The 26,663-nt window shown below is 32.4% G+C and overlaps 1 protein-coding gene across 2 annotated transcripts in view; it reads left to right on the top strand.

Moving 5' to 3' along the window:
* Ncam2 (neural cell adhesion molecule 2) overlaps positions 1 to 25,458 on the top strand; it is a 402,352-nt gene extending 376,894 nt beyond the window's left edge. Inside the window, exons 16-18 of one of the 2 annotated variants that reach the window (XM_041678550.1) lie at positions 9,668 to 9,872; positions 12,512 to 12,631; positions 18,589 to 25,457. In XM_041678550.1, the coding sequence (XP_041534484.1) occupies positions 9,668 to 9,872; positions 12,512 to 12,631; positions 18,589 to 18,700 (437 nt within the window). In that variant the 3' untranslated portion in view covers positions 18,701 to 25,457. Of the gene's footprint in view, positions 1 to 9,667; positions 9,873 to 12,511; positions 12,632 to 18,588 lie in introns of both variants that reach the window. The other variant, XM_041678551.1, reaches the window with a different exon arrangement.
* The last annotated feature ends 1,205 nt before the right edge of the window (positions 25,459 to 26,663 follow it).

Raw genomic sequence — 26,663 nt, 5'->3', positions numbered from 1 at the left:
CCACCTTTCAGATCAAACTTCTCCTCTCTATGAACCCTCAACCTCATGTCCTACATTTTTATTTTTTTTTAAATACTCACAAGTTCTCTTTTTACTGCCCAGGAAGTAGGGCCATCCACTGGAGCATGGCAGACCAGCCAGGAGTCACATTGCTAAATTAAACATATTATCTGTTCCTCGGAAGTAATCAACTGCCAGTATCTCCTCAGTTATAGGTGTAGAGTCCTCAAATCCTTTCACTTACATGCAAGAGTGTTAACTGACTTGATAGACAGACTTGCACCATTCATCATAGCTACTGTGATTTCATGATTGCATTGGACCTATCCTATCCAGACAACAATAGTCCACCCCAAATTTCCATAATTTCTGGCTGTACCAAATTTTTCATCTCATATGTGATGCTCTCTGAGTCTTGTGTGTTCAGGGAGTGATGTAGATGTCCCATTTGTGGTTGAGTACTTCACTGATAGTCATTCTATGACCACTGATCACTTGTGAATTCACATGTTAATTAACTGCACACAGAAACTGTGTTCAAATTTAAGAGCTTTTCGAATCTGCACATAGAGAGATGTAAATTTAGAGGAATGTTTTACACAAAATATATTTAATATAAAGGGTGTACTAAATATACTCATGGGGGTTCTAAGCTTCCCAGACTTCATATAATTTTATATTCTTTTTTTTTTTTTTTTTTTTTTTATAGTTACAATATCCAGTTTATTTGTATTTGACAAATTTAGAAAAAAATACTCTATTATCTATCTTATCATTGTGAGTCTAAAGTTTTATACCTAATTTACTTTTTATCATAACTAAGGAAAACTTTTAAGTTTAACTATTTAGTCTTTAATTCCATCAAAAACCCCAGAGAGATGTAATATTCCCTAATGACAGGGCATCTGGCTACCAAAACAGCTACCCAAAGCTCCTCTGAAATGTTGGAGCATCCATCTTCAGCCTACAGGCCCAGAATATTTGACAGACATTTCTGAGAAACAGAGAATTTTGGGGGACTGTTCTACCTTGTCTTGGCAAATTCAGCAGTTGCTTTATTTTGTGTTCTATGGACACCACACTGTAAGCAACTGAGGCAAAAGCAGTTTCTTACCCAAATGGCTAGCTTTTGCCACAAGAAAGCAAACTCCATACAGAGGTTCTTTGATGTTCATCATCTCATCTGAAGTGGTTAGATTGGTGCTGCCAGGAGCAGATGTGTCTCACTGTCATGAAAAGCCCCAGGTTATTAATTAAATGTCATATGCTGTAAGTCTTTTAGGTGCTGGAAGACCATCTATCTACCTAAATCTATCTGTTTAACCTTGAATATATACCTAATATGATTACAAGTTTAATTCTTTTTTTTTTTTTTTAATTTATTTATTTATTAAGGATTTCTGCCTCGTCCCCACAACCGCTTCCCATTTCCCTCCCCCTCCCCCGATCAATTCCCCCTCCCTCATCTGCTCGAAGAGCAATCAGGGTTCCCTGACCTGTGGGAAGCCCAAGGACTGCCCACCTCTATCCAGGTCTCGTAAGGTGAGCATCCAAACTGCCTAGGCTCCCACAAAGCCAGTACGTGCAGTATAATTAGAACAAAATTAACTGACCGCATATTGTAACATGTAAGAAGCCACACTTAGTAGTTTAACAAAAGTGTTCAACTATAACAATTAACAAACATATCAGCTTGCTTCTGTGATTTTAAAGTTATGTACTTTCAAATCAGTAGTCTCTTAAGTATAATAATGAATAAAGGAAAGATGAAAAACTAACTAAAGTTTCTAATAGAAGTAATAAGGTCCATTCATATACAAAACAAGTATCTCTGTGTAAAAAGTTTAAGTGATTTATGAGTAGTATATCTGATTACTATATTTTATAATTTCAAGATAAAATATTCAAACTTTACTTTCCACTGTTATTCATTTAATTTATTCCTGTTATTGTCATAAAATAATTATCGTATATTGAACATATTCTAAAATTCCTCAGTGTTCTTCTACTAACCCTCTTTCCATACGCTCATCATTAAACCCCTTCCTTATCTCAGACAGTTTTACTCCCAGATTTTATTGTATACACATTCATGACATTATGGATTTAGAAAGAATCCAGGGAACATGAATTGTGGAGCATGCTAGTTTGTCTTTCAGAGACTTTTATCCTTCTATATGGATTTTAAAGGTGTTTACTAGTTGTTTCTGTGAAGAGTGAATTTGAAATTTCATATGTGATTGTGTTGAGTTAATAGAACTTTTCTGGTGACACAGTCTGCAGTCTGGTCTGCGCTCTATGCGCTAGACCCTGTTGTGTTAAGAGAGGCGGGGCTACGTTCCTGGCACCCAGCCACCCACGAGGCTAGCTTTACCCGAAATAATTACATGGAAACTGTATTCTTTTAAACACTGCTTGGCCAACGAGCTCTAGCCTCTTACGGGCTAATTCTCATATTTTGCCTAACCCATTTTTAGTAATCTGTGTAGCACCAGTCTTACCAGGAAAGATCTTAACCTGCATCTGTCTGGAGTGGGAGAATCATGGTGACTCCTGACTCAGCTTTTTTCTCCCAGCATTCTGTTCAGTCTACTCTGCCTACCTAATTTTCTGTCCTCTTAAAGGGCCAAGGCATTCTCTTTATTTAACCAATGAAACCAACACAAAACGGCAGACTCCTACATCAAGACCAAAGTTCGCAAGCTTTGGGCAAGTGGCTGGAGGTTGAGAACACAGACCAACAAGCAGACCTTTCAACACTGGCACCAAAAGCCCCTCTTTAATAGCACCATGGAGGCTTAAATACACTGCAGTCAATGGCCAACAGGTGAAAATCCCATCCTCTGATCCTCTAAGCTAGGCACAGCTTCTAGTAACTTCAATTAGAAGGTTCTAGCAGGGAAGAGAAGCTGAAGGCCAGGACTCATTAGTCCCAACACAGTCACTTTCACAATATTATTTTTTTCTAATTTATAGTATAAACAATTGTACGTTATTTTGTGTCTTTTTCAATTTCATTCTACAGTATAATAAAGTTTTCATTATTCAGATCTTTCTTTTCTTTGGTGTTTTATTTCCCTTTGTCAGATTTTTCTAAAATACCAATAAGAGAGTAAGGTTATATTTTGGTGTACAGTTTGAGGTGACTTAGTCCATATTACAGAAACATGGCAACAGTACACCACCTGGTGAGATTATAGTTACAGAAAGGATGGAAAGAACCAGAAATGTAACTGGTTAACCCAAGCTAATCATTATCTTCTAATATCTCCAAAATCATCCCCCAAAGTGCCTCCGGCTGTGTTCAAACATGAGACTTTTCACTTCAAACACCATTATACCCTTGGACTCCATAAACTATGACCTTTTCTGGCTACTAAGTGCATTCAGTCCAACTTACGAAGCACCCGGATCCTGCACCACCAATCCTCTAAATTTCAAAGTCAGAAGTGTCTTTTGAGACATAAGGAAGTCTTTAACTTTGAGTCCTTACAACATTGACACAGAAGTTGAATGGTTTTGACGTATAATGGCACAGAATAAACATTCCCATAGCAAAAGTATAAATTAGAGGAATAGCAAGGAATGATTCGACAAAAGCAAAATCAACACCAAAATGAATCAGAAAAAATTAAACTAAATCCTTTAACTCTATTTCTAGCATCTGAGTTTAAAATGACAAAACCATTTGGCAAACAACTTGGGTTCCAGGTCTGCTGTTTGCATCACAGATGTTCTCTCTGTGGCTGCCTACACGTCTTGCAGTTTTTTTCTTAGTAGATGTCTCATAACTCTGGTATCTCTGAAATAGTGGGTACTTACTGTGAATTTGCTTCATCTTCACAATTTTGTGTCATAACCTCTCAAAACCTTTCTTCACACTCTGATTGTACTATATCTTGTTTGAAAACAGTGGTTCTGTTATTTTCATCCTTATATGTGTAAAAAGTTCATATTGAAATGTTGCCAATTCCTACTGTTTCTGCATGGTCCCTGAACAAAATTCTTGGATCATAACTGGAGTAGCTCTTGTTTGCCTGATTGGTTGAATCTACAAGATCGCTCTCCTAGGCAATTCTTTTTGAGTGCCATAATCGCTTCAGTTTTTCCAGTCTCCTCCCTCTATTGCTATTATGTACATATCATTTTTATAGAATCTTCAGTCCAACTTTTCATCATTTTAAAAATATTCCTACTGAAAACAAGTGCAGATTTTCTGAGCCTTTTTTTCTGATTTTTACTTTGTGGTTGTCATTCTTTCTCACTGAAAACTGAGAGCTCTTTACACCGCACACGTGGATCTTTCCTCAGAATCCAGACATTTTTTTTTTCCTTCTTAACAAAAGTATGTATTTTGTTTGCCCTTAAATCTTGGATGTTTTTCAGCAATCTTCATGTTTATTATACATCTTCTGCCTGGTTATTTTCTGGAGATTCTAACATCCATGTCTGCCTATAGTGAAGTAGGACATCTCCTTTTTCTACAACCTTGAATGATTTTCTTCTATCTCTTTATTGGTGCCCTGAAATTAGGCTTCTTCATTTCTGCAATGCTTCTTGGTCACAGCCATGCAATGTGGAACAGAAGTGATGAAAGTCTCCTTGAAAGAAGCTTGTTGCTACAGGCTATAGGCCAGTCTCTGTTTCTTTAACACATCTCATCCCTAAGATTCTAATATGCAATTCTCATACAATTTAAATTTGAGTTAATTGTGCCTTTCTTTTATATAAATAGCAATTAAGGAAGATACATTTGAATATGCTTTATGATATATATCTTTCTTTTTATTTTTATTTTATTGATTTTATTGAGCTATGGATGATGGAGGAAGGTCATTGGCTAATAAAGGAACTGCCCTGGCCCATTTTATTGGTTAGAGGATAGGTGGGAGGAGTAAAGAGAACAAAATGCTAGGAGGAAGAGGAAGTGAGCTCAGAGACTCCACAGCTCTGCTCTCCGGAGCAGACGCCTCAGCAGAGACGCCATGCCCCACTCCCAGCATGAAGCTCCGACCCAGGATGGACATAGGCTAGAATCTCCCCGGTAAGCGCACCTTGGGGTGCTACACACAGATGATTAGAAATGAGCTAAATTAATATGTGAGAATTAGCCTAGAAGAGAATGGGCCAAGCAGTGATTAAAAGAATACAGTTTGTGTGTTGTTATTTCGGAGCATAAGCTAGCCATGTGGGCGGCCGGGTGTGGGGGACGCAGCCCTGCCGCCCCATATTACTACATATGGATTTTTCTCTGTTCCCTGCTTCTCTTTTCCAGCATATACTTCCTAAAACTATTTCCAGAACAGTTAATATTTATGTGTATCCTTTATTGCATTGTATCCATATTTCAAATTTCTTTTGTTACACAAGGCATTCTCAAACATTTGAGGTTCAATGATCGTATTTTTAAAAGAATATTAAAGCACCATCAATTAATTTACATTTTTAATTCGGAATTGCTCAAAATCAACACTAAATTTACTTCTGTTGGACATAATAAAAACTTAGGTATTCCTTATTTATTCTCCAATAGACAAAATTCCATTGAAATCCAAGACACATGCACATCACATTTATGTTTACAACCTCTTCTGCAGAGAGCAGAGATATAAGTGTGTCTCTATATGTTGATAGTAGAGTTATCAATTGATATTTAAAAGTGTGTTGTCCTACCTTGTTTAATCAGCAGCATATACCAAGGAATTATAAAGACCCATCTCTAATATGAGAACAAAGAAAATTGGGTGTGTAATAACACAATGAAAACCTAATTTTTTTGAGTATCTGCCCTGTTTTCTGTACTTGTAACCTACTTTTTTACAGCACTGAGAAATTTTTAATGAAATTAATAATGAATATCTAAAATAAAACTTTGAACTTCTTCACTATGTCATTATCAAGGCTTGCCAAGTCCTAAAAAAAATTTAGTAAACTTAGGGAAAAATAAATTTACACACAATAATTAGAGTAGAATTAAAGTTCTAAAATAAAAAGTCAAAAGTAAGGATACTCTGACTCTTTTAGAACAATGTTTTTTTAAAAATAATATTCATATTTTCAAGGATAATAAATTTAATATCAAAATAATTCACTGTTTCTATAGTGCATGTCTTTTATAATAGGAATATATGACATGTATAAAATAAATTTGAATTTAATTCCCTTTTTCTATTTTAGTGCTTTGACTTGTGATTCGTTTGAAGCAAGAACAAAAATTTATAATTACTTGAGGGAGATATTAACTTGGGTACCTAATTTCTAAATTTATTGGAGTTGTAGTTTCTCAGCAATGGATCTGAGAAATGGAATACAGAAACTACTCAGTGGTTCTTTCATTAGATTTGAGTAATAATCATAAGCGAACATAGCAACTTAATGCTCTATAATTAAACATTTTGATTGTATACATTTCTAACAAAAATTAATTTTTATAGAAATAATGTGAAAGATCAATATAAAGAAGCTTTTGACAAAAATATATTATGTAATTTATATTCTTCATTTGATCCTACTAGCCATTAAATTGCTTTTATTCAATTCATGATAAAGAAAAATGCATCATAAATATTTTCTATATCTTTAAGTGGTGAAGTCTATACTATGTTGGTAGTATTTGTAACTGTTTGTAGAACACCTTGGGTTAAAGGTGTCTATTCTACAATATTTTTGTTCAACGTCAAAGATTTCCTATGTTATAAATTTTTCATGAAATTGTAACATGTCACAATAAATATTATAAAAGTGAGTGCAAGCTGGGTGGTGGTGGCGCACGCCTTTAATCCCAGCACTCAGGAGGCAGAGGCAGGCGGATCTCTTTGAGTTCGAGACCAGCCTGGTCTACAAGAGCTAGTTCCAGGACAGGCTCCAAAACCACAGAGAAACCCTGTCTCGAAAAACCAAAAAAAAAAAAAAAAAAGTGAGTGCAAATATGAATTTCAAATACTTGAATTGATGGCTTTGTGTTACATTCCAGTTTTCTAAACAGTTAAATTACACTGCTAACTTATACAAGAAAATTGTTTATGTCTTTGAAATTCCTGTTAGACTTCAAATCACAATATTATAATTAATATGTGTATGTAAATGTAGGTCTGCAAATCCAAGTTATATATAAAGTGTTGTACCAAAGTAAATTGGTCTCAGGAAAATGAAGAGGTAGTCTTCATAATCACTGTTATACAATGTTATATATGAAAAATTTAAGCATTTAAATGTATATGTTATTTCTTAATAAAATGAAGAAAAATAGAAACTAATTATTTTAAATATAAACATTTTATTTTTCATCTTGGTAGCAAAATTTATTTTGCTTTTACATGAAAATAATTCAAATATTGATATTTAATCTCATATTTAAAGTGTTTAATTTTGTTTTTCTTGGAAATTAAAACTATTTTGACATCAGTTTTCATTATTATAAATTATATAAAACATTTTACAAATAACATTTTTCTAAAGATAGAAATGGCTATCAATACACCTATAAAACTCCCAAAATATTATACACAAAATATTCATTATTGCAAAGCTAACTATGCTTCCTCGGTTATGTTGTAAAATTTGTTTTCTAAAGAGTAATCAGTGGGGAGAGGGGGAGAGGAGTTGGGGGAGGGGGAGAGGAGTGTGGAGAGGGGGAGAGGAGTGTGGAGAGGGGGAGAGGAGTGGGGAGAGGGGGAGAGGAGTGGGGAGAGGGGGAGAGGAGTGGGGAGAGGGGGAGAGGAGTGGGGAGAGGGGGAGAGGAGTGGGGAGAGGGGGAGAGGAGTGGGGAGAGGGGGAGAGGAGTGGGGAGAGGGGGAGAGGAGTGGGGAGAGGGGGAGAGGAGTGGGAGAAGTGGCAGGGAAATGGGAGGCTGGGAGGAGGCGGAAATTTTTTCAACAAAAAAGAAAGAAAGAAAGAAAGAGAGAGAGAAAGAAAGAAAGAAAGAGAGAGAGAGAGAAAATAATTTATGCTATTTATACTTAAAAATAGAGTAATCAGTATTTAATAAGAGATTGTGCCAGCCCTTTGCTTGAGATGAACAGAGACACCTTTGCAGCTTAGTTTCATGTTTAACCACTGGCAATGTGGTTTAACCATTTGTTTAAAGGATAATATGGAAGCAATGAGAATAAAAGCTGATTCTTGTTGAATCTTCATATGAGGAATCTTAAGTTCCTCCCACATGCCTTTCTGCTGCTGTCTAGTGTTTGTTTGCTCATTTAAATAGAGAGGCATCCAAGGATTGGAAAAACGAGATCGAGGTTTATAACTATGTAGTACAACTGTGCTTTGAACATAGATTTTCTGTCTTCTAATGCTTTGGATTGTAGGACAATGCAGTGACTTATCATTAGAACATGCATATGTGAAATTTGTCTTTCAGCAGGCACAGTAACACTGATCTGTAGAATTTATTGTCATATACTTCATTTAGTTATGAGAGGAATTTAAATGAAGTATAAAGTTTCACCTCATTTGTAATTGTTTTTCAAAAAATTTTTGAAAATTTGGTTTCTGGATCATGTACAGCAAGCAATCTATGGAGCTTACATAGGATTTTAAAGATAAATCTTTAGTTTTATGAATAATCTATGCATCAATGTATGTAGGATAAAAGAATATATATCTTTTATTTTTGGTTCCTTAATAATTATGAAAGGACCATTTAATTTTTATTTTTGATAATAAATATATTTTATCATTAAAGAGCTGTACAATTTAAGAGTGTCCTACAATTCTTAGAATATATTGCTATTCATAGTGACAAGTGTATGGAGCCACTATATCACCTCCTTTTCCTCTAGGTAATACAATATTTATTCTCTATAGCACTTATTTTCCTACTTACATTATTAGGACTGTGTAATCTTGTCATACTCAACTACAGACATAGGACTCTCAGTATTTCTACTTTTTTGTCGCTTCCTCATCCCAGTCACCTCTTCACAGACACAGTCTGCCTAACACTCGGTACTACCCTTAAACAAATACCAGGGAAAATCGGCTCATCTAAGAAATGTACCTACCGAATGTATTTGGTTAAAACGTACCCTATTAATATAACAACTAGTAAAGTATCTTAAATATCATACCTGTATAATGCTTTTAATCTGTTAAAATATTACGTGCAAAACAAAAACAACCACTTGTTTTTTAAGTCATGATTTCAAAATTATCCTTTGTAGACATTTAAGAATCTGTCACCTCTGTCAAAGCCAAGTCCTTAGAGCCATCCAATTTAAATTTTAGTTTGAATGCCAAAATATCATCATACTAAACACTTGTATAACCCTTCTCTAATAAAAGTCATATAGTTTTTTAACAGTATGATTACCTATGAAAAATACTTAGGTCAGGCATGGTTTGTGATATGATAAAATTCATTACTTCCCTAAAATGAATTGAAGACTACGTTGAATAGAAGTTATTTATCTTCTTTTTAAAGATAATTTGAAAAATATTTAACATTTTAACATCATTTCTTATAATCAGTAATAAAATATGATTATTAGACAGACAAGAGGTCCCAATAATCTAGTTATTGACACCTGTGAGTCCCTATTATTTTCTTCATCTATATTTGAGTATATTAGAGTCTTATTAGAAGTTACTTAAAGAATAGTTGTTCATATTGTGTATTTTGGTGGTTTATGAGGCTTGTTTTTTTCTTTTTTTTTTCTTTTTTAAGACACACTTTTTAACGGTCTTGGGCTAGGAGCCATTATTGGCCTGGGAGTCGCTGCCCTCTTGCTAATCCTTGTGATAACAGATGTCAGCTGCTTCTTCATTCGACAATGTGGGTTACTAATGTGCATTACTAGGAGAATGTGTGGGAAGAAAAGTGGATCCAGCGGGAAAAGTAAAGAACTTGAAGAAGGAAAGGCGGCGTACCTGTGAGTATACCAGTACTTTCTCCCATGAGTGAAGCATAGGTTCATCTTGTGTGCTTTGTTGGAGGCTTTCTTCTAAGCCACATCAGGTGTTTAACTAGAATACAGTGCAAATATTACTCTCTGGGCAGGCCTTCAATCTGTATAATATATGTACATACAAATATACACAGGGAATATTCTATCTGATGCCTTTTCACAAATATGAATAAATCTTTGACAAATTCTTTCTAAGGAGCAAGACTGTGAAATCTACAAGAATTTGACCTATGCTCTTTCCAAGTCTACATCCCAACCCAGGCAACTGCTAGTCATTGAATTTTCCACAACTAGATTTTTTTCTGATTTAAAACTTCATGTGGAGGGGTGCTTTAGTATGTAGTGTCTTGGTACATCTTTCACTCACTATAATTTTTAGGAGTTTTTTATTGAATGCTTACATTGGGGCTTGATCATTTCAGGATATTTTAAATAAGTATTTTTAAATTTATTCTTTGACAGTTTTGTACATATATAAAATTACTCTCTCACTCCACAACTTCTTAAGCTTAATTCTCTTCTGGGAATTATTCAGAAAATGTTTCCTTCTTATTATCTAATATTATCTATTCTTTTTCCCACTTGTAGCCTTGTAAGAGTCAGATATAAAATTTAACTAATTTAGTTTGCCTCATAGTAGGATTTTATTCTCTTAAAACAAGTTTTTTTTTTAAAAAAATTTAGTCCTTGTTCAGTATCATTTTGAAAATAAACTATTATGTACTGTTTAACTATGTATATAATAGCATATGATTAGATGTATATCAGAATCATATGCATATTCTGCTAGTTACTCAAACAGAGCGTGGAACCTAGAGGAAAGAACTGAAGCTGACCCCATGGATGAATGCTGTTTGTAGAGTTTCTCTTTTTGATATTTTCAGCTTCCTTTCTTATGTTTCCCCAGCTTGTCCCTCACTTAACACTGTTCATAGTAATGGTCCTTTCCACATCTATTGTTAATTAATAAAACTTTTATTAGAAATACCTACAGGACAGTATGTACTTTGCATTTTCTCAATTGAGGTTCAAAATGCCACAGAGCAAGAACATTTTCTCCATTTTATTTCTGCTATTATATAACTCATATCTATTGTATATAATCTTTAATCATTCTCATGATTCATTTGAATGTCAAATATTGCCATTCAAAAATATACACATTTACATTTAATATAATAAAATATTTAATTTCCTATATTTGATTCTATTTTGGAAGTTTTGATCTATAAAAAATCATTAAGTTAGCTTTCTATAATCCCCACTAAAGTGCTATGTTCCTTATTTTAAATTAAACTTCTAATGGACTTGATGTTGAGATCCAGATTCTTTTCAGTAATTTCACTTTTCACCTATGTTTACACAAGTATTGATAAATGAAATTGACATGTGCTCCTTACAAATCATAATATCTTTTAACCATATCTGCTCGACAGATAGGAATGGATCCTTTTTTGTGTTTACTATTGTGCTACATTTTCATGTTATCATTAAACCAATACAGCAATATTATATTTAATAATTACTAATGCATACACATGGTTTTGTCATTCACTGAATCTTTTCTTACCTTGCTAATCTTCGAGTTTGCTTTGTTATGGCTGTCTCTTGAATTTCAGATTAAATCATTTTATATATCCTCCACAAGTACACACAACAGACACGTGCCCACACATCTATACATACACATTTATAAAACACACACATCTCACAAAACATGTCATAAATAAATTAATTAATTACTTAAAAAGTTTCATTTCTTCCAAATATATCTTTAGTTTGAGATTGAAACAAAAGGCAATAGGCAGAAGTTAGTTTCAACTGAAAGTTTATGTGACATATTAATAACAGTGGGATTAATTTAGTGTACAATTTCTCTTTCTTTCATCATAGTTTACATTCTAGTATTGTCTGTTGTTCTTTGGTAAACTCTATCAATAAGATTGTTGTTAGTATTGCTGTTGCTGTGTATAATTTTTATATATATAGAGAGAGACCTGTGGTAAATATTATAGATGAAATAAACTTACAATATTGGGAAGGCATGTATATTTTATTTCCAAGATCATTTAACTGAATATTTCTAGTGATTGTCTCCAATGCTACTATACATATCTTTATTGTTTTTAAAATGTTTCACTTTCTTTCCTAATTAGGCAAGAAAATATTTATAAACTTCTGTTAATAAATTATTGTAATTTTAAAACCTAGATTTTTAAAATGCAAACCACTTTTGCAAAACAATGTTCTTTCTTTTATCTTTATGAAATATAGCCTTGCTCTATAGTCAAAGCTGACCTCAAATTTACAATATTCCTAATTTGTTTCTGGACACTAGACTTACAAATGTTTACTACCTTTCCTAACAGGAAGCAACAATAACAAAGACACAACGGTAATGATAAAAAGAGACTGCATTACTTATTTCCAGTTACATAGTAAAAAATCATGGAAATATGAATTCAAAAGAAAACATACTATGTTTGGTTAGTTTAAAAGTTTTGTGTGTGTGTGTGTGTGTGTGTGTGTGTGTGTGTGTGTGTGTGTTGTAACAAATGAGCAATTGACACATTGAAGAATGAAATATCTTAATATTTTTTTAGGAAAGATGGGTCAAAAGAACCAATAGTGGAAATGAGAACAGAGGATGAAAGAATCACTAATCATGAAGATGGCAGTCCAGTGAATGAGCCAAACGAAACCACACCATTAACAGAACCTGAGTATGTAGCTCCAAATGCTTATATTTGCAGACAAGTAACAGTAAAGTGTAAAGCATTTTAGTTATTTGTAGCATTAAATTAAAATATCATTAGTAATAAAATTATTTTGTATTTTAAATTATATATCATTTTGCTACAGAAGTCCATTTTATTGAGCTATTTCACTTGAAAATTCTCTATCAATATCATAAAATTTAAGCCTTAAAGTATATATTTACATTCTCATGCAAAATGTTAACAATAAAAACGATGTATTTCAGAATTGTATTTTATAAGACTAATTGATAATTTGTGGAAAAATCATATTTTAAATTATAAATAAATTTTACTGAAATATGTATGTGGCAGGAAATGAGTTACCATGCTGACTATTGATAACTTTTGCAGTATGACTAGAATGTTAACCAAATTCTTATTTCATATACTCTCACCATACTTGTTCTTTGGTAATTTCATAAACATACTTCATGCATTCCAATCCCTCCTTTCTCTACACTCTCTCATCACAAATTGTCAACCTCTCTCCTCTGGACAACTCCTTTTCTCACATCTGGCACTGTTTTGTTTCATGATTAAAAGAGTATTTAACATGTGTCTTCTGTGACCAAGAGTTTATCTATCCTTTGGAGTTTGATAGACTCATCAATGAGTTTACAACAGAATGGAGTGATTATTCCTGCCCCATAATCCATTAGTAGTCAGTTGTTCAGCAAGAGAATATATGGCCTTGTAAATCATGCCTTTAATCCATGAGAAGCTATTGATATGTTAAGACTGTACTAGTAAAGGTTAGACAGCTATCCCTTCATTTGGATCATGTTATCAATGACAATAATTTCGAGAAGAAAACAATTCATGAAAATTCTCTCTATTGGACTCATTCATTTGACCCATCTTCTGTATGTTCAATGGTTATTTGAGTGTTTGGTTTTAATGTCCTTCTTAGTTATTAGTTCTCAACTATTACCTATTGAAAGCATCTGAGTAGCTCTGAGACACTGCATTAACTACCATACATGTAAACAATGATTAAGACTTAATGAAGCATTCTTCAAAGTATAAAAGCATAAATGTTAAGTATGGAAACTTTTCAACTTAGTCAAACAACAGTAATAAGATCAAATCTGGTACCTTCTCAATCATTATTTTTAACCAGTTTCTAATATCAGGAATGGATACCCTTTTTGTGGAACAGGTCTCCAATATAATAAGGGGGTATTTGGCTTACTCTAGCAGTCAATCATGCTGCCTTGACTAGCAGTGTTGTTAGTTAGTATTGTTGTTCATAGAATTGACTGCCAGGCAAGTACCAAAGAGTACCTTAGTCTTTCTCTCTTTTACTCTTTTTCTGGACTGACAATCCGCCCTTCTCATCAGTTACATCACTGCTCCCTGAATTAAATTGATTACTTTTAGCATAATTGCTTGGACTTTCATGACAAATAGTTTATTCTCATTATTCATAATATAATATAAATTGCAAGAGAACTCAGAAGAACTAAAGTATCAACATTAATTTTCCCATATAACATGTAGACTAAGTTCAGCTGAAATCATATTTGTGAACATTTAGAGCATTGTTATGTCAAAGAAGGAAGTATTAGTTTCCAAGGTAGCATGTATAAGATGGAATACTGAACTAGTGAATGTTGTAATACAAATAAAGAAAATTTTCATTCAATACTGTCTAATTAAAATTTAATAAAGCTATCTTAATTTCATTGAAAAAAACAAGGAAACTGTAGACACGGTTCAGTGTTTACTATCAATTGTTTCTCTTATAGAGGACATATGTTCAGTTTCCAGATAGTATCCACATGATACCTCACAGCCATCTGCAACTCCAGTTTCAGGAAACCTTACACATTCTTCTGGACTCTAGAAATACTAGGGACACATACAGTGCACATATGTATATGCAGACACACATTCATATACATAAATAATACATCTTTTAAAAAGCAGGTATTGTTTCATTGTAAGAAACAACTCTCAAAACATATACTCATTAGTATTATAAAATACAAAATATAATACTAAAATGCCCCAAAAATATAATTATAAAATATAAGGATTAACTTTATAAATAATAGTAATTTCCTTTAATTTCAAAATAATATTGGTATTGGTGACTCAAATATTTTTTAACTGTAATGACATGCCACCCACTTATTTTTTTATTATTTTTTATATTATTGGTCAAATGTATTCTATTTTAAATCTCAAATGCAGTTTTTTTTTCTCCTCCTATCCTCCCATTCCCTTTACACTCATGCACAATGACTCCCATCCACTCTTACACTGTTTCTGTTCAGAAAGGGTTCCCATGAGTATCAACAAAGCATGGTATATCAAGTTGCTATAAGACTTAGCTCCTCCCATTGTTTTAAGACTGAGAAAGGCAATGCAGTATGAGGAACTGGTTGATAAAAGTCAGTCAACTTGTTAGTGGCAGCCCCTACTCCCACTGCTATAAGTCCCACAAGCAGCCCAAGCTACACAACTGCGACACATATATGAAGAGTTCAGGTCAGTCTCATGTGATAATTACTAGAGATGATAAACCAAGTAATGGTCATAAGTCAGGATTTAGGCTTTTAATAATTCAAAAAAATAAATTATTTTATTGTATTCATTTATTTATTTTAGAGGTAGTTTGTGACAGTGTTTTTCAGTGTAGCCTTAACTATCCTGGAATTATTCTGTAGACTGGGCTGGCCTCAAATTCATAGAGAACTTTATGCCTCTGCCTTTCAAGTGCAAGGATTAAAAGATGACTACCACCATCTGCTAATTTATTTTAATTGACACATAAGTTATGAAATCAAATGTATCCACTGTTGCCATAGGTTTCTGTCCTGCCTACTCCTGCAATAAACACACAGAAACTATATTATTTGCAGTAATGTTTGATCAATAGCTTAAGTGTATTTTTAGCTAGCTCTTATATCTTAAATTAACCTATTTCTATAAATCTGTGTATTGCTATGTGCCTGTGGTTTGCAAGCAAGGTTCAGACGTGTCTGTCTCCTGCAGGCAGATACATGGCTTCTCTCTGACTCAACCTACTCTTTATATATCTCTTCCATCCTGGCTATATTCTGTTAAGCCATTGGCCAAAAGCAGCTTCTTTATTAACCAAAAAAGCAACACATATATAGGAGGACTTCCCACACTATTTCCCCTATTCTGTTTAAAAAAAGAGGAAGGTTTTAGCTTTAATGTAGTAAAACTACATATAACAAAACAGTTATTAAGCAAGAAATATATTTACAATATTTATATATACTTTATCTTTTATCATAAATAAGGAAAACTATAATTATAACTATCTATTCTTCAACTACATCAAAGACCACAGAAGGATATAATATTACCTATGTAAAGGGAGTGTGTTTCAGCAACTTCTAAAACTTTAGAATTTACAGAGACAACTTACTACCGGAACAGTCACCCAGAGTTCTTCTGTAACATTTCTCTAGGAATCCATCTTCAGCCTACAGGCTCATAGTATCTGGCATACTTTCTACAGACCAGGAAATTTCAAAGACTGCTGCTGTGCATATATTGGCAGTTTGTTAGTCACTTTTTTCTGTCTCCTGCAGAATGTCTTTCAGACTTTTTCATGAAGCAGGAACCCTGAAGGACTGTCTCAAATTCTTTAGTAAGCTTCAGTGGTCATTTTACTGTGGGTCCTGCAACTCCAGTCAAAAAGTACAAATATGAGCAGTTTCTTGCCCAAATGGCTAAAAACTATGTAGGGAGCCTCTTTGATGCCCATCATCCTCTTGAAGTAGATTGGTGCTGCCAGTACCAGATGTGTCTCATTGTCATAGGAAGTCTTATGCTCTTAAAACATTTTAAATGCCATATTCTGAAGATCACTGAAAAATTTATAGAATATCTATCTAAATCAAATACATTTCTATATATCTAGAAAACCTAACTGATATAACTACAAACTTGACTATTATAGATGACTATCTATTAACCTGTATTTCTTAATTATACATTACATTTTTAAATGAGCTGCACAAACACAATACCTTAATTAAGAGCAGAAATATACATATAACAAAATTGGCCTTAAATTTGCATCCATAAATCAAAATCTATGCTAATGCAAAGTATCCATCTCTATAGCATATCACCATTTAAATGTAAACAAACATTTATAGAAAGAATTTGGGAATTTGAGCATAATTCTCTCCAAACTGCTTCCTTCCTTTTTGTTGGGTGAAGTAATTGAGAATTCATGAAGACCTTTTGAGAGGTTTTGGTCCATCAAACACATTAGTTTGGTAGGAATCCACAGGTTCTCATTTACTGTGGAAACAAAATTAGAACCTCTTTTCCAAAGCAATATATCCTTAGACCCAAATTTTGACATCAAGGTACCTCTAAAATATTTTGGCTTAGCTTAGCGGCCCATACAATGAAATGTCTCACTGTACTTAGTTCCTTCACAGTCAAAAATTCAAGAAAAACAAAGTAATATGAATAATCCAGATTTGCCATGTAATTTCCATCTTTGCATAGCTTATTTTTCTTTAGTCCTTCTAATTTATGACTGTTTGTACTTTGTCTCTTTAAAGACTTTGTTTTATTTTTTATAAACATTTACTTCCTTTAAAACTGTCTATATTCTTTTCCTTTTCTCTCCCAAGCCTACTTCTTATTTTTATCCAAAATTGTGACCCATTTAGAGGTCTTTTTTAAAAATCTGAATCTGTCTTTATTGTATATCCTTTTCTGACTGGGACATTTCTTAAAATGCAAAGCAGTGTGGCTAGCACTAAGGCTGTTTTGCCTTTTGGCTCTGTCCTACATGTCAGAGGTCTGTTCACTGCCTCTGAGACAGCCAGCTGGGAGCCACACTTACCACATCAACTCTAATAATTAGTAGGCCTATGCTTCCACCAAGTAACTTGCAGTATACTCCTCACAAGCACCATTCAAGTGCTCAGCCTCTGGAAAAAGCCAGAGTTCATGCTGTTAGCATGGCTCAGGAAGCTGCCATTTTGAAACCACACAGTTTTTTTTTTTTTTCTTTCTGCTACCTCTGAATCAGAAAAACCTCTCTAAAGCGAGCTAAGGCAGTTTGTAACAGGGTTTCTCAGTGTCGCCTTAGCTGTCCTAAAACTCACACTGTAGACCAGGCTGGCCTCAAACTCAAAGATTTTTCATGCCTCTGACTCTTGAGTGAAAGGATTTAAGGATGACTACTATAATCTGGCAATTTATTTATTTATTTATTTTTTATTTTTTCGAGACAGGGTTTCTCCGTAGCTTTTGGTTCCTGTCCTGGAACTAGCTCTTGTAGACCAGGCTGGCCTCGAACTCACGGAGATCTGCCTGCCTCTGCCTCCCAAGTGCTGGGATTAAAGGCGTGTGCCACCACCGCACGGCTGGCAATTTATTTTTAATTTAATCTTAAATTATAAAATCAAAGTTATCCATAATGAACAATTATGCTCACCTATATTTACAAATAGATTTTTCAAATATTCTGTGTATCACCTTACATTCTTATGACGGTAATGGCAAATGCAAACTACTTTATTACATTCTAGTTTATTTTATAATAAATTCTTTCAAAACTTAAAAGAAATGTGCCTGAAAATATTCATATAGGGAACATTATAGTGACTGTGTAGGCTGAATTAAAAATAAATTTGAAGATATATATACACATATGCATGTAACATTTGGAAATAAAGAGGCTAAGGATTTAAAGGATAACAATTGAAAATATATTAGAATGCTAGCAGGAAGGACTAGGAAGGAAAAATGTTATAATTTCAAAGAAGAAAAAACTATTTAAATTAACTTATCTTTTTCTTTGAAAAATATAGCATATTTCATTTGCAAAATGAAATTCAATAATTGAAATGGTTAGAAACATGTTTTAAATTATCTCTAGAAATTTAGTATGTAATCTCTCTGTTTATTTTCAGAAAATTGCCTTTAAAAGAAGACAATGGAAAAGAAGTCCTAAATGCAGAAACTATAGAAATTAAAGTGTCTAATGACATCATCCAGTCTAAAGAAGATGACAGCAAAGCATGACCACAAGTTTCAGCACCTTGGTTAGCACCGCAAAGAGCAATTGGATTGCCGTGACACTTTGACCAAATCTATTCCATTGACCTTAATTTCTTGGAAAACGTCTAGCTTGGAATAGCTTGTACACATATACATATGATCAATTCCTCCTGTCACAGTTCATTTCCTTTTGTTATTGCTGTTGTGGTTGTTGGTTTTGTTAAGTATTTCCGTATAAAGTCTTGATTGGCACCAGGTTTGGTTATCAGTTTGATTCTATGACTGAAGTGTTACAATTTATTATATGGCTAAAGGGCTTTTCTTTTTAAAATTTTGTTTTATGTAGCACCAACGGATGTATTTCAGCTCTCAAAAATATTAGGTTGTGATAGAAGGCAGAGCAAAATTATTCTGAGATAAATGTGTACAAAAGCCCTGCATGTTGATGAATCTTATCTTGGGCAAACACACTATTAAAATGGCTTTCAGATTAAGATGAAGGCACATAACAAAGGTTATACTTTTTATCAAAAAAATTTCAGGGAACCCAGGCTGGAAGGAGCCAGTCATTTATCTTTTGCAGATATTAGAAAGTGAAAAAATGTTAGAGAACTTGTTTCAACGTATGACCACATTGCATTTTTGACATTGATCTTGGATACAGTGATACCAGATCTAAACTCTTACACATCAGAAAGAAGATTAGTTGTGTGTAAAATTAGATTAGAAAAACTCCCTAAATCTCTTTTTATGTATACCATATTCACTCACAGTGGATTACACAAAACGTAAATGTATTACAAGTAAAAATGGTATTGATTTCTGCCCTCAGCTTCAAATAAAGTGAATTTAAATGGGAAAATACCAATATGCTTTCTTGATATATTTATAAATACATGATTATTTTTATTTATATATATAATTTATCAAAAAATAAAGTTGTTTTTAAGTACTTCGAGTCATATTAGATATGTTTTGGTATATAGATTTAGGTGGTCATTATTATTATTATTATGTATCCCTCTTTAAATGTAAGTGGCTAATAACATTGAAAGTATATATTAGAGTGAACTAATTAAACATTCAAATGTTCCAAGAGGATTGAAGAACTGAAATGCTACTATTGACTTATTTTCAAGTAGTACAATTTAAAATCCATTTTACACCAATTTTAAGGTATTTAATAAACAGCTACAGTTAAAACAATCATTTAGCTATTCTATATAGACTTTCTAATACTATTTCTTAAGGATTACACAAGAATATGATAGTTACTAACTTACAAGCTATGCAAACTCCCTGAGGTCAAAGTCTGAACTATGATTTAACGTATGTAAAAGGAAAAAAAAAGATTTGTAGCTATCAATATACATAGGTGGGGAGCAGGGTTAAATGATTTCTTAAGTCAGAGTTCCTAAAGCTACTATAGTCTCCCTCTTCCTCACAGACTTTGGTGTTCTGGTACCAAGTGAATAGCTCCAATATTGGTGCATTTGAGACCACATTCTCATAGTTCATTGGATGAATATTTTTAACACTGAAGATGGCCCTGCTCTTATACTATGAGGTAATTTCTTGAAAATTATATACAACATTAGTGCCACTCTGGAATACTTCTCTTGGTAAAGTGTTTAAACTTGCCGTCCAAGGAGAGATAAATGTTTTATTGTATCTTTTACCTCACCTGCTGACTGTCAGCTAGACCAACTGTGCCCAACTGCATGAAAAGATGCTTTAATCTTCACAGTGCTTTGTAGGAAATTCTGGATTATTGCAGGGGTCTCTCCTTGATGCCAATCCTGGCATATTCTGAAGAGAGAGAGAGAGAAAGACAGAGGGAAAAAACCCAAAACCTAATTAAGAATCTGAACGGTGTCTATCTAAAATAAGCAAACAAACCAGTTTAACCCTTTTCAAACTTGCTTACCAAACATTTTCTCGATTGATTTGTATAGGGTGTTTAGCTTATGTTTGCCGGGTCTTTTTAGTTTCATTCTTTAAGGTGTACTTCTTTCTGCTTGTTTTACTTTGTACCAAATGTACTAAAATTAGTCAAAATACTTGAATTTATTTGTTTGTGTAAGTGAACAGTCTTAGTAGTGGTGTCTATGAAGCAAAAGCCATGAACACTGATTTTTTTCCTCAATAGAACGACATGGTTTTAAATTAATGCTATAAAATAATTTGTATGACTGGTAAAGCAATTTAGCATGTTTTGAATTGTCATATGTGTGCTATAACACAAGAACAGAGAAATAAGGAGAGCAAAATATCTTTTGTGTTTTCTCAATTTGAAGCTTTAATTTTATCATGTCTTCAGTTTTTCTATGTAAAAAAAACTGAATTAAATTTATACACATAGTCTTAAATCTTTTGTCATCGTATGGAGCCATTGGAAAACTTTGGATAGAGTCCATGGATGCTTTCAGGTGTTTCAGAGATGCTGAATTTGTGGTGTCTTAGAAATCAATTCTCTGCAGACAACATATTGATGTGGTAAACTTTTTAAGATTTCAAAGAAATTCTCCTAATCACACAGCTTGTAAAGTATCCAAATGAGAATGCCATATAGTGAATTCTCAATTTATAAGTAAGCCTGAAATGATTTTTTTTAGTTTTTAATTCTATTTTAGTCTAAATGAATTTATGTAACTTTTACTATCTGAAAGTCCACTTCCATGTTATAACAAAATGTCCACTGGACAAAATTTAAGTATTGTTATGGTAATCTGAACCTTACACCAATTTAAAAAGGTGCAAATGTAAGGTTAGGAGCTGATAAAATGACAATCTATATTTGACACCCCAAGAGAGAAAAATGTAATATTTGAATTTTAATACATGTTGTATTTTTAAAACTGACACAAATATTTCAAAATAATTTACATTGATGTTTGAATGCATCAAAATTGTGATTTCAACAGGTTAATTTATTATTTTGTGGATAAGATATATTACTGTTCTATTTATACTAATGTCTAACATTAACAGTCTTTAAAACTTTTATTTTTTAATCTTAATACCTATATCATTATTTCAAAATAGTTTTGACCCGACAAACTTCATATGAATCTTAGATTTTTTGTGTTAAGAATCTATATAAATAAAATAGATATTAGTAATCGAATGAATCATAAGTTATAGCAATTATTTGTATATTAAAATCATCTCTTTATTTTGAATAATTAACAGGTATTTGTGCCTTTATAATAGCATGACATTCCTTTAAAGAAAAACTACAACTACTATATGTGTTTTGATCATGCATATGACACTAAACCTGGATTTTTTTACAATCAATTAATAAACTTTACTGTAACCCACAATATATATACAATCAAATTTATTTTTATTTACAATAAAACAACACTTTAGTCCATTAATAAGATATTTTAGTTGGATCTGTATTGTTTTTCTAGATGATAAGTATGTATTTGGAAAATTGTGATATTAGCTCTAAGAAATACAACAGATGCTATTTGCAACCAGGGCGGTTACTATGGGGTCACTTGGGTCTTCACTGTTTTGTGGAGATCATAAATCATCCATGTGATGGCAAGATAAACAAATATCAAAATATCTATAATTGAAATAGTAAGAGAAGTTTACATTTTTAATTTAAAAATATTGGTGATGCATATAATAGCTATTTAAAATTACATTATTTTTCATGGAAAATAATGTAAATGTTTAGTTTGATTTTCTCATGGAAAATTTAGAGGGACTGTTTCTTTTCAAAACATTTCATTAAATCTGAAATCATTTACAATGAGAACATTTTTATATATCTTCAATTTCCACTCCTTATTAACCCTTCGGAATAGTCTGTCTAAAACTGAAATAGCATATAGGTAGAATTTCATATGCTAAACTTAAATTGTGTTTGGTTGAAAATTAAAATTTAATCACAGAAGTTAAATTATTAAAGATAATATTATATATATATAGTCTTAATAATATTCTAATATGAAACAACTGCTTGTATAAATGAAAACATTATAAAAGGCCTAGCAATAGTAAGTGCTGAGTACATGTAATTTTCTTCCAGGCTTCACTATTTTATTATTTTAAATTGTGTTCAACCATGTAGATGGAGCTACTTATCCACACTATACAAGATTACTAAAATAATAACTATTTTTTTCATATAAGTCTATGACATTTATATTATATATAATGGTGAATATTTATTTGTTAACATATTTAGTAGTCTTACAAACTATTCATTATTACTACATAGTTTTATGATAATTTAAATCAATTAGTTAATATAGTTTCTTTAATCTTAGTTTGACATGATTTTCTCATTACTGACCAAACATTGTTCATGATGATTTTTATAGAAATTTCCAATGTAAATGTATATATCACAACTTTATTCTTTTCTAATTTACAATCCTATATCTTTAGTGTCTAATTTTAGCCTTGAATGGAAGAAAATAAGAAAATGATCTTTGGAGCATTTCTATCAATAACAAACAGAAGAGTTAAGATACAGAAATGCCTAATCAAGGGATAAAATCATTTTTAGGTAAATGGTTATGCCAATGAAAGTAGAGCAAAGACAAAACTCTAACAGCATCTGAAAGATCATTTAACAGAGATAAACTCTATAATTCAACTTGAAAATATGATGTTTAAACTAACACCGTGCTATAAAATTATATAATTAAAAACAAAAAAATTTTGCATTCTCAAAAAATGTTTCTTAAGGATTTGTCTCTAACCCTTTGAGAACAAAATCAACAATTACAAAAGAGTTTAAAAACACATTTGGAGGTATGGAAATTCTATCTTTATTCTCAAATAATAAAACATGACATCACATATTTTTAACTTATACATTTTATCCAAATTGTGTATAGTTAACTATCATGTTTTCTTATTATTTCAATATAGTATGTCCCTATGAAATGCTGTATATATATGTCTAAACTGTAAAAAGTATACTGCAAATGTTGAAGTTTTGTATTTATGAAAGACATTGAAAGTATGGCTTATGGTATTTCAAAATTGTCACTCTTCACCATTTGTATATTAATAGTAAAGATACTTTTACTTTAATAAAGTGTCAAATTTTATGTTTTTTTCTAATTCTATCTCACTAGTGAGAGAGCTTTTATGTAACAAAATCTTAGTTTCTGGAAATTACAAACATATCACTAGGCAGCCAGAAAACAAATCCTTTCTGCCATCTTGTTTTAATTGAATTATAGCATTATGGCCTATCAACAGTGCCCTGATCAGAAAAAAAAATAAATGATTCAGATAGACTGTCCCATAAGCATCATTAGTATCAACAAGGAAACAATGAGAAATAAATTTGTGTGAATCTGACCATAGACTACTGTATCTCTAGATCCTTTGATAGGAACCCAGACATAGAGCCTTAATGAAATTTTCTTATTATGGTTGTGTATTGGGAAGTTTGCGTCTACTTGAGTATCAGAGACACTTCTTGTTTTGCTGATTTTCTACATATTTCACTTTCAATGCATGAGCTTAAGGATCCTACTATGTTTAAGAAATAATACTTTAGCACACAGAATGATTTGCTGCCAAGTCATGTGATCTACAAAATAAAGAAATAAGTCTTTGGAAAAATAATTTACTCAGAAAAGATGAATTTTGGAAGCAGTACTTACATAAGCAAACAGAAGGCGCAGTTTAAAAAAAATAAAGAGAAAAAAGGAAGATATTATAGATAAATTTAGACCTAAATAACTAATATCCATTTCCACTTTATGCTGAAATTCTTTTTTACATTATTAACTTTAAAAGAAAGGTGTTAAAGAAACTGACTATGTAAATCGATACATCACAACTATATTTTCTTTTCTGATATAAAACACATTTGTTTTAGTGTCTAATTTTGGTCTTCCTTAGAAGTCCCCACGCTGAAAACACAGGTCTTAGCAACACGGCTTCACAAACATGATCTTAACAAGACTCACACCAGTACTCATGACAAAGTGAAAGTGGAAAATCCAATGAAACAGGAGACTATACAAAGAATTATAGAATTGGTAAGGGTGGTAGAAATAGTCTCCTTTAGTAAAGAAAACACAATTTGGTTACCCTACATCAGTTGGACAACGCTAAAAGCATACATACAAATCTCATCATACAGACTGAGGAAGGTATAGTTAGTAATGTTTATGTATATGCATACACATGCAATAACAATAAATAAAAGAAGATATGAATTTGAAAGACCTCTAAAAGGGAGAGGCATAGAGGGTCTGGAGGAAGGAAAGAAAAGTGAGAAATGTAATTAAAATGCTACATTTTAAAATTATAAACATAAGATAATTTGTATGTTTCAAAATACCCTTTCAGTATTGAGATTGCTTTTTTTTGGAAGGGGGTCATTTTTCATAAATAGACATTTATATAGAGGATTTATAATTTGTTGCACTGGTTAATTTATTTTACTGTTGTTGTTAAGTCACTATAAAATAATCCTTTAAAACAAAACAAATAAATAAGCAGAAATATCAATAATACTAAATGTCAAATTTGGTTTTGTTTTTAAAGCAGGCTTTCTCTCTACAGGTATGGAGCCTGTCCTGGAACTCACTCTGTAGACGTTGCTGGCCTTGTACTCACAGAGATCTGCCTGTACCTGCCTCTCAATTGCTGGGATTAAAGGTGTGCGCCACCACCACTTGGCTAAATGTCAAATTTTTATAAGGGGCTTCTTTCAACAGAGTTCTTCTCCAAAACAAGAACATCCCGTTTTTTGGTTAAATTCTCCAAAGTAGCTTTTATCATTCAGAGGAGGCATTTTTTGTGTCTATTTATTTATGTTTTAAAAACTGTGTAGCATATTGTCAAATGCAACAGTATTTTAAGTACTGTATTATTAGTATAGTAAATCATAAGGGAAAATCTGGAGTTGTGTCCTATTTGAAAAATGTAGGCAAACTTGTGATTCAGCTCATCCCATTACATCAGCTGCCCCATCAATCTCCACTCTGTCCACTTCTATCCTTTTTCTATCATTTATTAGTCTCAAATTGACTTAAAAAGATCAAAACATAGAATAGAAGAAAAAATATGACAGAATCAAGCCAAGTCACATTTGTGCACAATCTTACTTAGAAATTGAAGCAATTCAACTACAAATTTCATAGGAGAGTCATTTAAAACAAAATATTTGTTTTGTTAAGAAAATTGCATTCTTTGTATTTGTGAGATGACTAGAGAAAACAGAATTCACATCCAATTTATAATAAAAATTTCAAGCAGAACACAAGGATAGTGGAAATGAGACACATGCTGAATTAGTCAACTGTGATTATGAAGTTTTGTTTCTATGTTTGAATATTTTATAGGAATATTAAAATAAACATGATCAGAGAAATGTATGTGATTATTTTACCAAATTAAAAACTAGGAAAGTAAAATTTAGTATCCATTTTAAAAAGATAAGGAAATTGTTTCATGTTTTTCTTTTTCACAAAATAATTGTAAAATAATTTTTACAATGTGATTATATATATATATACTCTTAAAATATATAGACTGTTAAATATTGATGCATTTGAAAATATTCTAACACATGTATACCAAAAATGAAGTTTCGTTATTGTGGCCAATGCGCTGTGATCTGGTTAATCCAACAATAGCTGTCTCCAAACAGGAAGACCATAAATCTGGTAGTTGTTCAGTTTCCCAGCAAGTAACTGTCTCTGCTTGTCTTCAGTTTCCCTTGGAATCCCAGAGATACAATACCAACCAAGTAATGCCTCTGCAGAACAGATAAACTATCCAGTGAAGAAAAGCAGTCAAAGAGACACAGCTTCCTTCTTTCAACTGCGGAGCTCAGATTAACCGTGATTCCTGTGACATTATAAGATCCAAGATTATAACCAGTCAAGAGAATTCCCTCATAGGTCTGCCTAGTCACTTTTCTTATACCCAAATACAGAAACATTCAGGTTGACAACCATGATTAAATATTACAAGTATGCAAATAGATGAT

The sequence above is a fragment of the Microtus oregoni genome, unplaced genomic scaffold (assembly GCF_018167655.1).
Source record: "Microtus oregoni isolate MIOR12 unplaced genomic scaffold, Mior012 000030F_ref0000283, whole genome shotgun sequence".
Taxonomy (NCBI): Eukaryota; Metazoa; Chordata; class Mammalia; order Rodentia; family Cricetidae; genus Microtus; species Microtus oregoni.
The sequence above is the reverse complement of the archived record's forward strand: the minus strand, read 5'-3'. Positions and strand labels throughout refer to the sequence as shown.